The 15,673-nt window shown below is 40.9% G+C and overlaps 1 protein-coding gene across 1 annotated transcript in view; it reads left to right on the top strand.

Annotated features, from left to right (window-relative positions):
* Positions 1–454: 454 nt before the first annotated feature.
* The window catches only part of PIAS2 (protein inhibitor of activated STAT, 2), a 24,194-nt gene continuing 8,975 nt past the window's right edge, over positions 455–15,673 (top strand). Inside the window, exons 1-8 of the mRNA XM_009894759.1 lie at positions 455–463; positions 2,262–2,736; positions 5,970–6,054; positions 6,693–6,743; positions 6,870–6,960; positions 10,917–11,051; positions 13,953–14,058; positions 14,631–14,704. Of these exons, the coding sequence (XP_009893061.1) occupies positions 2,265–2,736; positions 5,970–6,054; positions 6,693–6,743; positions 6,870–6,960; positions 10,917–11,051; positions 13,953–14,058; positions 14,631–14,704 (1,014 nt within the window). The 5' untranslated portion in view covers positions 455–463; positions 2,262–2,264. The remainder of the gene's footprint in view (positions 464–2,261; positions 2,737–5,969; positions 6,055–6,692; positions 6,744–6,869; positions 6,961–10,916; positions 11,052–13,952; positions 14,059–14,630; positions 14,705–15,673) is intronic.

Here is a 15,673-nt window from a genome sequence, read left to right as displayed (position 1 = left end):
TCCTTAATCTCTATGTAAAGGATTATTTTATTCATTTGCATTCTGATTATGGAATCCAGAATCACGCTTACTGCCTGCATCTGAAATAAAGCAGGTGATGTTGCTATCAAGCTTATGCAACTATCTATGGAAGCATGCAACATGAAGTTCTCAGTAAATTCTTGAATATCAGTGTTATCTTTTAGCACAATTTCTCTATTATGTGGCATGACTATGAAGCTGTTATAGTATTTCAAGCTATTTTTATGAAACTGAAACACTTTATTTTCTTCACCCTGTTTAATTGTGAGACTAAGGAGAACTAGGAGGGTAGTGCCAGGTGGAAACTAACCTTCTCCAGCAGCTTGCAAACTGGATGGAGTTCTGTTTCCATCTCTCTTCTTGCATTGTTTTTCTGTTGAGAGAAGTTGCTGGGATGAAATCAAGATGACATCTGCTGGTGGTGTCTTCTGAAGAAGTTAGGGTGAGTCACTCTACATCTTATGTGACACTGCTTTCACTGGCAATTGTGTTCGTGGTGCTTTTGTAGACAGGGTGTTGGGGGATTACCGGTTTGAAGACTGCTGTGTTAGCTCCTTGACAGGAGCATCACCGTACTCAAACTGGCTGTCTGGAAATGTTGACATTCGTTATCTGAAACAAGATAACCTCTTCCACTCCACAATGAGAAAAGGGTGTGCTTGATGAGAGTACTACCATAGTATTTTAGATGGTTGCTTTGATACATATGAATAAGGTGGCCCTTGAAAAGGCAGATCCTGCTCCTTGCTCCTGCTGTCTTGTAATGGCAGAAATTCAGTTTCCATCTGGCTCAATTCCTTGATCTGCCTTACTGTAAAAACAATTTGCTCAACATTAAGGAGAGAAGAGGGAGCAAGCAGGTAGGGGCACTGGGGGAGCTCAGGCTTCTTCTGTGGCTGACTGCATGGTTGTGGCATAGTTGTGTTAAAACTTCAGCTGAGATCAAATCTGTGTTAGAACATGTGGGTGTAAATTCTTTTACTGTATAGTAAGGCTTAGGGAGGGTAAACCAAAAAACATTGTGTTTTGAGTTGTATCCCTTCTGAAATCAATACCCAAAGCTTTCAATGTTGTATATTGGACTACTATTTAAAAGTCAAACAATGCACTTTTGAACTGTTTTTTTAAAATATCTTTTATGATCCCAGATGTCTATTCCTTCATACCTTCTGCTAGGGCCTTCATCTTCCAGTCCTTGAGCCTGGAATTGGTACGGTACAGAAGTACAGATTAAAGTCAGATGTGCTTTCATCTTTTAAACTTAACCTCCTTGTTATGGTGGAAGAGTCCCACAGAAATAGGAAGTTGACTAGAATAATTCTGGACAATTTTATATCTCTGAAAAGACTGCTTGTTTTCAAAAATGTGAGTTGATGCACCTATGTTACTCATTTTTAGTAATGGGTGGAGAAGATTGCTTCCTTTTGCATAGTGAGGTTTTTATTTCTTGGGGTTTTTTTTCTAAAAATTAAGAGTCTTTCTGTTTATGAACTTCATGGTTCAATCCTCAAAGTCTTCCACAACTAACTGATAACCAAGTAAATAGTATTACTTTGAAGAGATCTTTCAATGTCCCATGCTACCAGAACATGATACGAAAAGGGCAGGTAGTTTTCTATGATATTCTGAAAGAACCAGTTATGTTGGTTAAATAGTTTTAGTGTGATATAATGTAGCTTTTTAAAGTGCCTTCACTGCTATGCCATCATTTCAAGAGTGAAATTTGATGTGCCTGCCTCTATACATGTATGTATTTAATATGCTGCCCAGAATAAGGGATGTTTCAGAATAAACTATGCAGAACTGAAATGCTTCCTTAAGTTATGTCTTAAAATATGTTGAAAGATGGGTGATGTCATGATTACTGTTGATACTGATTAATCTGATTTTTTGCTTGTTTCGTGAAGTGAGAGAGATTTTGTGTTGCAGCTTATGCTTCTGTCTGTGAATTTAAGATAGCACTGCATGGGTTGCATTAAAATGTTGTTGCTATCTTTGAGTGTGAAAACAATTGGAAGTCTTTAAAACCAATAACACAACCAAAATCAATTTTCATCCTGGACACTTTGTTTCTTCCTTTTAAACTAACTAGACTCTTCTGTCGGGTAAAAGTGTGGGTAGCACCTAAGGTAACAAGTGTGGAACTAGAATGATGGAAGTTCAGATACTTCACAGTGCTCCTCAGAAGTGCCGCCTTGGGGTGCTGTTGGTTTACCTGTGCTTATCTCTTTTTTTTCTAGAATATGGTATCCAGTTTTCGTGTTTCTGAACTGCAAGTGTTGTTGGGCTTTGCTGGACGTAACAAAAGCGGGCGGAAACATGACCTCCTGATGAGGGCACTGCACTTACTGAAGAGCGGCTGCAGTCCAGCAGTTCAGATAAAAATCCAAGAACTCTATAGGCGTCGGTACCCAAGGACGACTGAGGGACTTCCGGACTTACCGGCTATAAAACCCGCAGTTTTCAATTTGGACAATAGTTCCTCTGCTGTTGAGCCTGACCTGGCTGTTGCTGGCATTCACCCACTCCCTTCTACTTCGGTCACGTCCCAGTCTCCTTCCTCGCCTGTCAGTTCTGTGCTTCTCCAAGACACTAAGCCCCAGTTTGAGATGCAGCAGCCATCCCCTCCGATTCCACCTGTTCATCCCGATGTTCAACTGAAAAGCCTACCTTTTTATGATGTGCTTGATGTGCTTATAAAACCTACAAGTCTAGGTAAGTGTTTAATAGCTCTGCAGGTCGCTTAAATAATGAAATAGGTGTTGCTTATGAGAGTACTAAGTCCAGACTTAAATTGCTTTTTGTGTCTGGGGAACAGTGGAAACTCCCTTCCCTTCTCATCTCCACCCATGCCCTCTCTCCACCACCTGTCCCCAAAGGCCGTACTTCAGAAAATAGTGTTCTCTTCTGTAAATACTATATGATTAAAGATCTTTATCTTTTGAATATTAAATAATAGAGTAGAATAGTTCAGTTGGAAAGTACCTACAGTGATCATCTAACTGTCTGACCACTTCAGGGCGGAACAAAAGTTGAAGTGTAATAGTTAATGGCATTGTCCAAAGGCCTCTTAAACACCGACAGGCTTGGAGCATTGACCATGTCTCTTGGAAGCGTGTTCTGGTGTTTGACCACCCTCTTGGTAAAGAAATGCTTCCTAATATCTAGTCTGAACCTCCACTCTTGCATGAAAGATTTGGACCTGAAGTCTCTGCCTGATACAGTGAGGAACACATCTGTCAGGGCCAACAGGAAAAGGGTTTCAGGGTCAGTTATTAATTTGTTGCCACAACGTAAGGAGAACAAGTTCACTGGTTTGTTAGTTTACACTTACCTCACTGCAACAGTTCTGCAGGTTCTGACATCTGGCACTGAAATAGATGCTTTGTGCAGCAAAGTTCAAAGCTGTACTCAGATTAGTGAAGGTTTCTCAGCCTGTGGGATGTTGCCATACTGTATGTTAAAATGTAGAGTGGACCTCTGTCTTCCAAATAACCTGAAGTCTCAGTTTAGCTTTTTCAAATGCCTCGCTCTTAAAACACATTTAATTATTTGGAAATACATTGGTTTCTGTCTTGAAATTTGATCTGTCTTACCTTACATGGTAGAAAATGTTCCCTAACTGTTTAGTAGTATTGTTTAGAAACACTTCCAGCATTTTACAAGCTGTTTGCATCCTCTTAAACATTTTAGTTTCTTAACTGATAATAGAGTCTTTTAGATGGTGAATTGTACCTCAATGAAGCATATACTGATGACTGGTCATCCTCCAGTACCTACAGCAGCAGACATTACTAACAAATGCCTCTTATCACTTCTGTTTGTGTTGTGACACCCTGTTAGATAAGAGTTTAATATCAAACGTGTGTATTGGTACAATAGCTGCTGCGGTGTTGGACAGCTCTGCCGCTCATGCTGCCATTACTTTTACAGGGATGATCTCAGTACCACAATGTCCTGGATACCTCCCACTTATGTGTGCTCTGCACGGTAGCTGTGTATCCGAACTAGCTTCCTGAATTATTTTCTGTTATGGGACAACTGTTGGCTTGTGGTTAAGCAGACTGGTTGCCGGCCACAGAGTCACTCTGTCCCATATAATGCAATGTGTGCTCTGCGTTATATTTCTGCTATGCAGTTACCTTTTGTTCTCTGGTCAATGATATCTAGAGATGGCGGTGATATGCTAGAAATTTTCCTAACAGCTGTTTTCATCAACTTTGGAAATGATCCTTTTTAATGAAGGGAGAATGCTTCCTTAGGGGTGTCACCATGTTATAGGTAGAGCTGCATGTAAAGTCCTGTTTCCCTTGAAGACTGTAGGCTCTTTATTGCACGTTGCCCAGTTTTCACAGAAGTGAGGATTATCTAGTCCTGTAACATTCGGGTCCTCTCAGAATATGGGCGAGAACATTTAACTGAGTACTTGCTTGCCTTCAGACTCTTTCCAGAACACAGTACCTGGAGGTGGCAGCAGCCCGAGCTACAACTCATATCTGTGTGAGGAGGAGTGGGGAAATGAGATGTGAGGAATGGCTTGTTATGCAAATAATGGGTCCTTCTGATCTTAGAAGGATATGAACATTGGCTGAAAATCACTCTTAACATGGATTCATAAGCATATTTGGAAATGAGGGTTTATTTAAGATTTTTAGGTTAATATGGATAGCTTATAGTCCCAGCTAGTAGACTTGGGTGACTGGGACATGAAACAAACAGGTTTTGTATGTTTGAGAATTTTGTATGTTTGAGAATTCAGAAACCATATAAATCAGGGAGCTAGGAGTATAGTCTGCTTCACTATGACTCTTTACAAGAGATGAGCACAGACATCTTTTTGCACTAGTATGAGAACACAAGAGCAGGTGTAGGTGTGGGGTTTAGTTTTAACCCCCACAAAATTCAGCAACAGAATAATTCCATGATCTTTTGAACACATGCTGAAGTATTATTTTGAAATATAAAATGCTGTCTATGGGCTGTGTGTGTGCACATAAGTGCACAATGTAGCTGGCTTGAATTGTTTGAGGAACTTGGTGTGTGTCTTTGCTCCACCTGAGTTCTATTTCATGTTCATGTCCTTTTTGTGTGTGTTTTCTGGTCATAGAGATCACCGTCAGTGAACATCAGTGTACAAGAGAGTCTAGCTCTTCCAAATTTGCCTGGTTTAGTTGTGCTATTTTCATGTTTGTCCTCCTTGCTGGTTACTTTAAACTGATGGACAAGTCTAATCTACCTTTATTTCAGGTCAAGATTTCTAACTTCTCAAGTCAAAAGAAAGTAGAAAAGTAATACGTACATACTATGAACCCTTAATACTAAAATGTTACTGCTTCCCAGCACTGACAGACAAGTAGGATTCTGATACGAAAGTCATATTTATTTATTTTTTTGCCAAATGCTACTGAGGAGTAACTTCCAGACATGAAGTCTAGCTGGCTTCTCTGGCATTAGGGGTTGTGCTCCCTCCCTTCCTCCTCAAAGGCTTAGTTACCCTTAGCTGTTACCTTTAGCTCTTTCTGAATTGAGTCTAATTCCAATTGGAATTCCAGCTGTCCATGAATAACTTTTGGTGCGGATTCTCTTTGTGTACTACCTTAAAATAGTTGTAAACATCTTCTCTGCAGTACTGTTTTCGTCAGATATTCAGTGTTGTATTTTCTTTTGTGTTTCTTTGAACCTTTCTCCTGTGGGAGAAAGGATTATAACACAGCTTGCCAAGCTGCTTTAGTACTGAAGTGTAATGTGATATTTAGCCGTCTGAATGTAGTTGAATGAATGATTTGTTACATTGCTTTCCTGTTGACAGTAACATGCAGTTCAACGACAATTTGATTATATTAAGTGACTTGTGCCTTGTTCCAGGAAAAACTCAATTGCAGATCCTGTTTTAATCAATGACTTTAATCACCATGGTTAAATATTTTTTGTGTTTCTTTTTTTTCTAGTACAGAGCAGTATTCAGAGATTCCAAGAGAAGTTTTTTATCTTTGCTTTAACTCCTCAGCAGGTCAGAGAAATCTGTATTTCCAGGTAAGAAGTAAGGGTGTGGCATAGTGTAGGTAAACTTTTGCAAAATTTGAGGAGAAAGTGTGGGGGTTTTGGTTAATTTTGTGCATTGCATAAGCTTGCAGATGCAGAGTCATAATCCTCACTAAAGTTATATTGAGTTCATCTGTTCTGTTTTCTTCAGGAGCTACTGTGCACAGAGTTTATGTGCAGTTGGGGTAAATCCTACGTCACTGAAGAGTTAACAATTACTTGGTTCCAAATAATTGTGACCATTTAGAAAGGTGGGAAGCTTTTCTTCCCTGCATGTTTCCTGGCTGCAGGAATGGAAGGCTGCTTTTATCTTTTGTCCCAGGGTCCATGTTGTTGCAAGACCTATGGTGTAAGCCAAGAGAATTCACAGGGTTTTTTCCTCTCTGGCAACATCATACTTCATTGTTACTATAAACTCCCGACAGAGGATTCTGATCCTAAAGTCCTGCTTAGCTGGCAGTAGCTAAACAGCGGTGTCGCTCATAAGACTTGTTCATAGCTCAATAAAAGAAAAATAAGTGCAAAGTTTAGTGATGTTGAACTGGTGTGCCAGTTCTTTCTGCATATGACTGGAATATGAAATCTGCTGTCTAAATGGGTCCTTCCCTTTTTCTTTCTCTTTGTCACAGGGACTTCTTGCCAGGGGGCAGGAGAGATTACACAGTCCAAGTTCAGCTAAGGTACCTCTTTCATAGTGTTCTCTTTGAACTTTTTAATTGGCCAATGTAACGTAATTATAGATGTTTGTGGGGACAAATGAATGTAGTGACACTTGAAAATGATGCTTTCTTTTTCTGGGGATATAGGTTATGCCTCGCAGAGACAAGCTGCCCTCAAGAAGATAATTACCCTAGTAGTTTGTGTATTAAAGTAAATGGGAAGCTGTTTCCATTGCCGGTAAGCTTGTTTGTATGTAGTTGTGGCTTCTTTGTGACTTGCAGCCTGTGTGTGTTTTCTGTAATGTGAGCTTGCTAAAGCAATCAAGCTGTTTATTGTTATCACTCAAATTTCTCTAGTTCCTAATGTGAGGCATATGGTTTGTATGCTTGCTGTGTGAGATAGCCATTACGGCTCTTAATCATGTTACAGCCACTGCATGGATTAATTGTGTTTTAGCCACCTATAGCAAGTTGGCAGTCATAAACTCTACCAGTGTCTCATGTTGCAAAAGTTGGTACATAGGCAGGGTCACCTCAAGGCTTGAGTATATATGAAAAGGGAAAAGCACTTTCATTATTGTTGAAAAATCTCTGGAACAGAGATAGATTGGAAAAAATAGTAGTACAGAGGGTTGGGTTTTTTTTTTTTCAGCAGTGGGTTTGGAAGAACCCTGTGTGGAGAGAGGAGGCGTGAAACCTCTTTTTCAGAAAGTTTGTCACCACCTTGGTGTGTTCCATTCTTGGTTTTGTCCTGTACCCTCCCTTCTGCCATGTGCAACCATGATTGCTTTTTTTGCCTCTCCTCAGCTTCAGTGAGACTCTGTAGCTTCTCTTCCCCTACTTCTTTAACCATTGCATCACTGTTCTTCTCTCTGTCTTCACTGTGTAAGAGGATTTCTTTCATATGCTTCCTGGTCATTTTTCTCTGCAAATGCCACTTATGTTCTCTGTGATAAAACTTCAGGATTTTCTTTCTTCTGCAGATTGTCTTCCTTTTTTTAAGCAACCCACCAAAAAGAATTTGGTCTTATGTTATCCTGTAGACATCAATGTCTGCTGATTCTCAGTCTTGCTAATATAGTTTACACCCTGCTATGCTGTGCTATCCATTTTGTGTGTACCATACTTCACAGTCATAGCAAAAATTGTATGTAATCTTGGATTCTTGCTCTGCTTTAGATCTATACCCTGTAAGTTCTTCCTGCACATCATAAGATGATTCTTTTATCTCCTCAGCGGAAACTTAAATTTGAGTAAGTGAATAAATTACTATTGTCCTGGCAACTTCCTTTCCTCTCTTCCTTTAGTTGAGCTGAATGACAAGTATAGTCTCTGTCTGAGTGCTCCTGCAAACATTTTTTTGTTGGTTTGGTCACTGTCTGCATCTCTCTGGTGGTTCCTTTCTGTTGCAGGAAATGTAAGGTAACTTCTTTGCCTCAAAGACCACTATTGTTTAACTCAGTAGTGTTGGTGTTAGGTAGTTAATCAGTGATGCAAGCCTCTATTGCGAACTTGTACAATTCTTAAGTGAGTACTGGTCTGTCTTTCCCCGGTTTAGCAGTTCATGCACCTGCAGATGTCTAAGTTATTCTTGGCCATTTCCTTGGCTGCAGTCCTTACTAGAAACTTCTTCAGAGAGTTGCTGCCAGTGTGCCAGCATTGCTTCGGGTTGTGCCAAACAGTGTTTTCTTCTGTTTCCACAATGATCTGTGTCTTCCTCTTACAGTGTTGGTTCTGACTTAAGAGGAGTAAATGCAGAGCTTTTCATGCTGTTGTCATGGCAAGTAACAAGGATTTTATCCATAATGCACTACAGCAGGTGGTTCTCCTGTTGACTTCTCTTGTAGGCAAGACAAAACATGAAAGTCCAAAAGGCAATTTACTTTGCTTCTCAGGGGACCTCCATAGACCACTGCAGGTCTCTTTCAAAGGACAAAATTAAATGCCTCAGAGCAGGTTGGAAATAGCTAGGTAGAAGAGCAATCACTCTTTCTGTTGATAGATTTTTCTGGCTATAGCAGATTCCACCCACTTTGACTAATACTGTTCTTGCAAGGAGCATAAGAGACTTTAAAGACCAAAATAATGACGGCAGTTGCTAGCCATTAAAATGTGTGGCCTAACTAAACAGTGCTAGACCATGCTGGCTGTGACGAGCAGCCAAAGTGCTCTTTACCTGAGTCCTGGGAGGCTAGGAAGGGAAGGTTTTAAAGTGTTGTAGGAATACAAGAGTGAATCTCATCTCAAGGTCATTGCTCTCTGGAAGAAAATGTCAAAAGCTTCACTGCAACGAAGCATGTGTGCTGCAGAGTCTGTCTCTGGGGAAAAAAAAATAAAAAATAAAATTGCATCCTTGCTCTCTTGAAAGCAAGGCAGCTTCATTTTGGGTTGGAGACTAGCAGGATTATTGTGGCTGGTACAGTATGTGTGGAAATACTCTCCTAAATATTGCAGGGATGGTGTGTTTGTCCACATAAGCTTATTATAAAGTTACCACAGTAGCGAAAGGCCTACTGCACCTACTATATGCTTTATAACTGGCTGCAGCTGTTATGTCTGATTAAAGAAATTGGCAAATCATTCCTTCTTCTAAATGTGAAATTGTCAGCAGTCCCCATACATCTGCTGCATCTGTGTTCCACGATAAAACACACATGGTAAGGTTCCTGATAGCTACTGTGTCACTCATCTGGGGTGAGAACCATGTTGGAGAGAGTTCTTCAGCAATTGCTGTCTGCTGCTCTGGCCTGGCAGACCTGCCTGTGGAAGCTCTGAGTCCCTCTTCTGTAACTGCAAGCAAGAGTCCTGTCTGAAATTAATAACAGGCAGTGGTGAGGCACAGCCAGGGCTTGGTTGTCAGGTGAAACGTGGACTAGTAATAGAGCTGCTTTGGAAACCTAGGAAATTATGTGGCAACTATCAAGAGTTCCCTGGCTTAAAGGCAGTGATTATCCTGTGGTGTACTTAGCTAGTGAGTGGAAGAGGCTGTTTATTTCTGTTTTTTATTTTCAGACTTAGCATCTTTATAGTGACTCTTTTTCCAAGCACTAGGCTGTGAATGTGTTTCTCTGAGTTAAAAAAATAAATAAAATAAATAAATATGGGGGAGGCGGGATCAGCATATATTTTCTGGGAGAGTTTTTTGTATAGAACAATGCTGTCCTGAACTAAATGGAATCTGGCAGTCAGTTCTGTGCAAGACATAGGACTGCAATCGCTTACTGGCATCCGTCTGGTGCAGGATGCATTTTTGAGATGAGTGGACTGCAAGTTGTCTGTGTGAGCTCAAAACAGAGATTCTCTGAGTTCCTGTTGCAGACTGGGTTGCTTTCATAGTGACAGATGCAGGGGAGGTGAGTAAGCTGCAGTTGGGCCATGTGCTCCTTCACAGAGCACAAGTACATTCTGCTCTCGATATACTGGAGAATATGTGCTTGCCTAGATGCAAAAGGGAACCGGATGCCTCCTGATTCAATTTGCAAATGTCATATAGGAAATAAAACTCAGAGAAAAGCTGTCCAGATTATGAAACTCTTCACCAAAGCTGAGCAAGCAATATCTAGTTCATTATTTTGTTTCTGTGGACAACAGCAAAGCCTATTAGCTGTTAAATACAGCTGATATTCCACGTACAGCCCTTCTTCAGGGACCTTGGCAGGGTAGAGATGACAACGTGTCACTACTGGGGCTAGGTGTAGTTGATGGGAGGCAAAGCAGACACCAAGGAGTTGTGGAGCTCTTGGAATGAGACTTTATTGTTTCTTAAGTAGAATAAGTGAAGTGTTTTCTGGGTGTGAAACACTGAATTAACTCTTCATGACTTGCTGTGTTTGTAACTAAGGCTGTATTCTTGCAGTGTTCCACTCTCTTTCGCTGGGGTGGGGTGAAAAAAAGGACAAAGCATGAACATTGCTTTTTACTCTTTCAGTGACCTTATCTGGACTGCATTTTCTTCCACCTTTTCAGCACTTCTGTAAAACCACTTTCAAACAAAAAATGCTTTAAAATTGTGGTAGACTTACGGTATAAGACTGTCAAAGACTGATATTTTTCAGACTAAGTGTTGAATTTAGTCTCCAGCCTAGAGAGCCTCTAGGTTTACCTGCTTCCCATAGATTTGTTTAAAACTAACGAGTCTGTTTCAGAGTACAGTGGGGAGACTTGGTAACGCTTTCCTTGTCTTTCTTCCCATAGGGATATGCTCCACCGCCAAAAAATGGAATTGAACAGAAACGACCTGGGCGCCCCTTGAATATAACGTCTCTAGTTAGGTTGTCGTCAGCAGTGCCAAACCAGATTTCCATTTCCTGGGCTTCTGAAATTGGAAAGGTAAACTGTATATTCTATAGGATGTGGAAAGCTGTCTAAATAACCTCACCCAGAATTCCTTCTCCCCTACTGCCTGATGTTGCTGGTAAGGCATAGATGAGCAAGTGTTTAGTATTAGGTGGCTGAACTTATGATCAGTGCCAGGAAACAAAGTTTGCTATAGAAGTATAGTAGTTTAGAGTAACACGTATAAGATTTGCACATAGATGGCAAAGACTTCCTTACAGAATTCACATTAGAAAGCCTGTCGTTAGGGATTGCCTGAAATGTGTGTCCAAAATACCAAAATCTCGTGGTGTAAATTGTTATTTTGTCATGTCTGAACTATTTTCTACAAAAGGAAAACCTACATTTTTTTTTTCCTGGTACCCAGCTGGTGTGAAAAATTAAATTATGTAGCCATATATTCTGAGGCACATTTCTTAGTATCTGTTGTAACTGTCCATTGCAGAAGGCTTTTTAAACTGACCAGATGTGCCAAGGCTGTGGGGGTGGAGACAGGCATTTGCTTTTGAGGTTCTTGTATTTTCTAACCAAGTAATACTAAGTAGTTTTACAAAAGCAATTTTTACTTCATAGGAAGAACTGGTTAATGGATATTTCCATGTCTATTCTTTTGAGATTCCTTTTTATGTGCAAGTGGCCTCTCTATGAGTCTACTTAAAATTGTACTTGCCAATAAACCAAAACAGGGGTGGAATTTCCAGCTCAGAAAGCTCTTAGATGGCAGGTCGCTGGGAAGCGTTTACTGCGGCGGGGTGTCAGGCTGCTTGTGTGTGCTGTTTCTGGGCTTGACGGATCTCAAATGTGCTTGGTTGGACCATAATTGTGTGGTGTGTGTGTTTGCAATGCGGGGTATCTAAGCAGTGTCTTTTATTACAAATAAAGAGTATTCTGGAAGTTTGGGTGACTTGAGCAAGAAATGACTCAGTGTGGGGAAGGATGGAGAGTTGGGCAAAAAAATGAAAATTGAAGCCGCCTCTTAATGCAATCATAAACCTTATGGAGGCTGCAGTGGGGGAAAAGCATGCTAGACTTCAGGTGGCAGGAGTGGTGACTGAAACGCGATACCTGTTGATTTCTGGAGCATGCAGTCATTAATCATACTTGAAAAGGAATTAGCCTTTAAAATGGCTGTGTGGCTGTTTAGAAATCCCCCTATGGATTTACTAAGGAAAGAAAGGGAGAGTGTGAAAAAATTCTGAATTCTTCCTAGGTTTAAATAGCTGTTGCAGCAGCCCTTTCAGCTGTTGGTAAGTCAAGAACTACTTATTCCTCTATCTGTGGCTATTTGTGTAAATCCGTCTGGATTCAGTTATCAAAGTAGCTTACCTCATACTTTTTTTTTCTTCAAAACCAAAATCTGTGGACCAGAGACACCACATGTTTCAAAGTGAGGCTCCAGTATAAGCTTTTATATACTAATTAAAACTTTAAAAAGAAATTGGAGAGAAAGCTAATGTTTAGAAAAATAAATGCAGGGCAGTGCTGGCAGAAAAGGTTGGGTTTTTTTTTTCCTAAAACAGAGGTGGAGGGAAAAAGATCTAAGCTGTTGCTTCCCAATCATCAAGCACAAGAATCTTGACATGACTGCAGGGTTGTGTGTGGTCTTGGCCTCTCCCGCTGAACCCTGCTCTCTTCCTCTCCTGTATCTGCCAAAACACATTCTCGTGGAAGGAGATGAATTGGAGGTTGTCCCAGCATTCCCCCTTGCCCTGAGAGGTAAAGTGGGTTCTTTAGTTTAATGTTGGTGCTCTGCTCTGAGTAGCAGAACTCACATAGCAGCCGTCGCTATTCATCCTCTAAATGAGGGACTTGGGGACAGTGTGGAGTGTCACCGGGCCCGTGCGGTTAAGGGCATCTTGGCATGTACTTGACTGATAGTGGAAGGCTTCTGAGCAAAGGAGGCAGTAATCTCATATAGATGGTCAGACTTGAGCCTCTAGAACTCTTTCTGAAGGCAATAAACAGTGCAATGTATGGTCATTCTTTAAGAAAAAAAAAATTATTAGTGTTTTCTCATGCATTTAGATAACTTTATCTGCTCATCTAGGTAAGAGCTGGTTTTCCTGTAGGTGGTAAAGGAGGAGCAGGGCAGTAGATGTTCTTGTTTAAAATTCCTGTGCAGTACCCAGAGAGTATAGGAGCCATAAGAAGGTGGCTGCTAGGGAGTGGAAGAAAGAGATCACAGGTTGTGTGTGTTATACAGATGAAACCATTATTATTCTGCAGTAGTAGGACTTGCAGAATTTTCTCTTCATTAGTGACCTTGAAGAGAGAGTGAACACTGAACAAAAGAAGCTGGCAAGTGGTGTGAATTAGGGAAGAGCAGTAAATGCTAGGGAATGTGGCCAGCCTCAGAGGAGTGGATATGGCCTAAAGAGGCTTGGCTTAAAAGTGCAGAGCAAGCTAAAGAGAAGGTACAAGGAAATTGGTGCAGCTGTGCACCATTTGAAGGTGTTGTGTTTGCACCTGAAAGAGCATTCATCTCTGCTTTTGTCATGTGATAGTCTTTGAGCTCCCCGTTAACAGATTGACATTGAAAAAAGGGAAGTGTGAGAAGTTCTTAAAGACTGCATGTATGAAAAGGTGTGTCACCAGTCTGAATCATCTTTCCAAGAAAAGAGCTCAGATTGTCTCTTGGTTGTGGAGTTATTCTTCTTGCTTAAGTCACAACTGCAGTAGGACAATTGGACTTGATTGGCAGGAGAATTCTGGCAGAGTATTGGACTCTTCCACAGTAATGAAGTCATCTGTCAAAGCTTTTCATAACTATTAAGCAAAAAATTGGCATGTTTTTGTTCTTACTGTATGGTACAACCTAGTGTAAATAGTAATCTGTTGTCATAGTGGCAGTACTGTCTGAAATCAATATTTAATCTTTAATTGCTCTTTTTGTAGAATTACTCCATGTCCGTGTATCTCGTTCGTCAGCTCACTTCAGCGATGCTTTTGCAGAGGTTAAAAATGAAAGGTATCAGAAACCCTGATCATTCCAGAGCACTAAGTAAGTCAAATTAATTTTTGTCTGTACTTTTGGGGGTGTTTGGTGGCTCTTTAAAGCTAGAACTGGTAATACTTAGGGGATCTGCAGCATTGTGAAAAGAAAGTCCATCGAGCACGTTTTTCAGTGAATGTCCCTGTGCCGGTAGGGAGCACACCTAAAGATCCCACCTGAAATGGCTTCATGGGAATACCACGAGCACCACTTACCGTGGTGGGCTGTGAGGTGCAGGTGGATGTCCTAAATTCTCTTTACTTGTATGTGATGCTGATTGTCGTTGTACCTCACTTACTGACGATTACTTTATTTATCTCCTCATGTGTTGGGTCGAGTTTGCTGTACTAACCATTGCGGATGTTAGTGCATCTGCTGCACGCCGAACAACCTTGTGATGCACAGTGTTTGCCAGTCACTTATAAATAGTGAAACTATTGTTGTTTGATATGGCTATGAACTAGTTTTCTAGATGCCTAACTTTTTTTAGAGAGCTGGAAATAAAGTACCTGTACTGGTGAATCAAGATTAGCATTTTAAATAATGATGTCTGTTTATTACCTCTTAATTTATGTTAATAGTTAAAGAAAAGTTAACTGCAGATCCTGATAGTGAGATTGCCACAACCAGTCTGCGGGTATCTCTGATGTGTCCTGTAAGTATGGCTGGAAATTACCATACACAGATTTGTTATTTTTGTCTTTAGTGCAGACTTGAGCTGTTTTTAAAAGGCCCTGCTTCAGGAACTTAAATGGCTTTTGGTTTATACTGATTCGTTAATATAAAATAGCAGGGAGAAGGGTGCATCTACAAGCACCTGATTGCAGCAGCATTCAACCAGTTATGGTTTAGAATTGTAAATGCCTCTGGTGTAATGCAGTCAAAATCAAGTTGCTACTCGTGTGTATAATGAGGTCTTCAGAAGGAGTAATCTCATATATTGAGGCATTGGGACTAATTGGGCCGGGTGACAGAATAATTGAAGGATACAGTGATAAACAAAACTTTGGATCTCCTCACTTTGGTGGTATTGCTTATACTGCCAGCTACCATAACAAACAGGAAAACTGATCCCTGTGTGACAAGGTAACATTGCCTTGGGGTTTCTCTTCCCGGGTAGAATCTGGCCTTGCGTTTGTGTCGGGTCTGTTAAGCTAAATGTTAATATGGGTATGATGCCATCCTGAGTCTAACATAACTGGAGCTCACAAAAACCCTTGAAATACTAGGGTAAAAGAAAATAATAAAAGTGGGTGCTTCAGTATGTCATAGAATCATAGAATGGTTTAGGTTTGAAAGGACCCTGAAGATCATAGAGTTCCAACCCCCCTGCCATAGGCAGGGACACCTCCCACTAGACCAGGTTGCCCAAGGCCACGTCCAGCCTGGCCTTGAACACCTTCAGGGATGGGGCCTCAACAGCAGAATTGCAGAATCACAGAATCTTCAGAGTTGGAAGGGACTTCTAGAGAACATCTAGTCCCACTCCCCTGCTGAAGCAGGATTGCCCAGAGCACATTACTCAGGACTGCATCCAGGCGGGTCTTGAAAATCTCCAGAGAAGGAGACTCCACACCCTCCCTGGGCAGCCTGTGCCACTGCTCTGTCACCCGAACCGTAAAGA

This window comes from Charadrius vociferus, unplaced genomic scaffold (genome assembly GCF_000708025.1).
Source record: "Charadrius vociferus isolate BGI_N301 unplaced genomic scaffold, ASM70802v2 scaffold151, whole genome shotgun sequence".
Classification (NCBI taxonomy): domain Eukaryota; kingdom Metazoa; phylum Chordata; class Aves; order Charadriiformes; family Charadriidae; genus Charadrius; species Charadrius vociferus.
The sequence above is the reverse complement of the archived record's forward strand: the minus strand, read 5'-3'. Positions and strand labels throughout refer to the sequence as shown.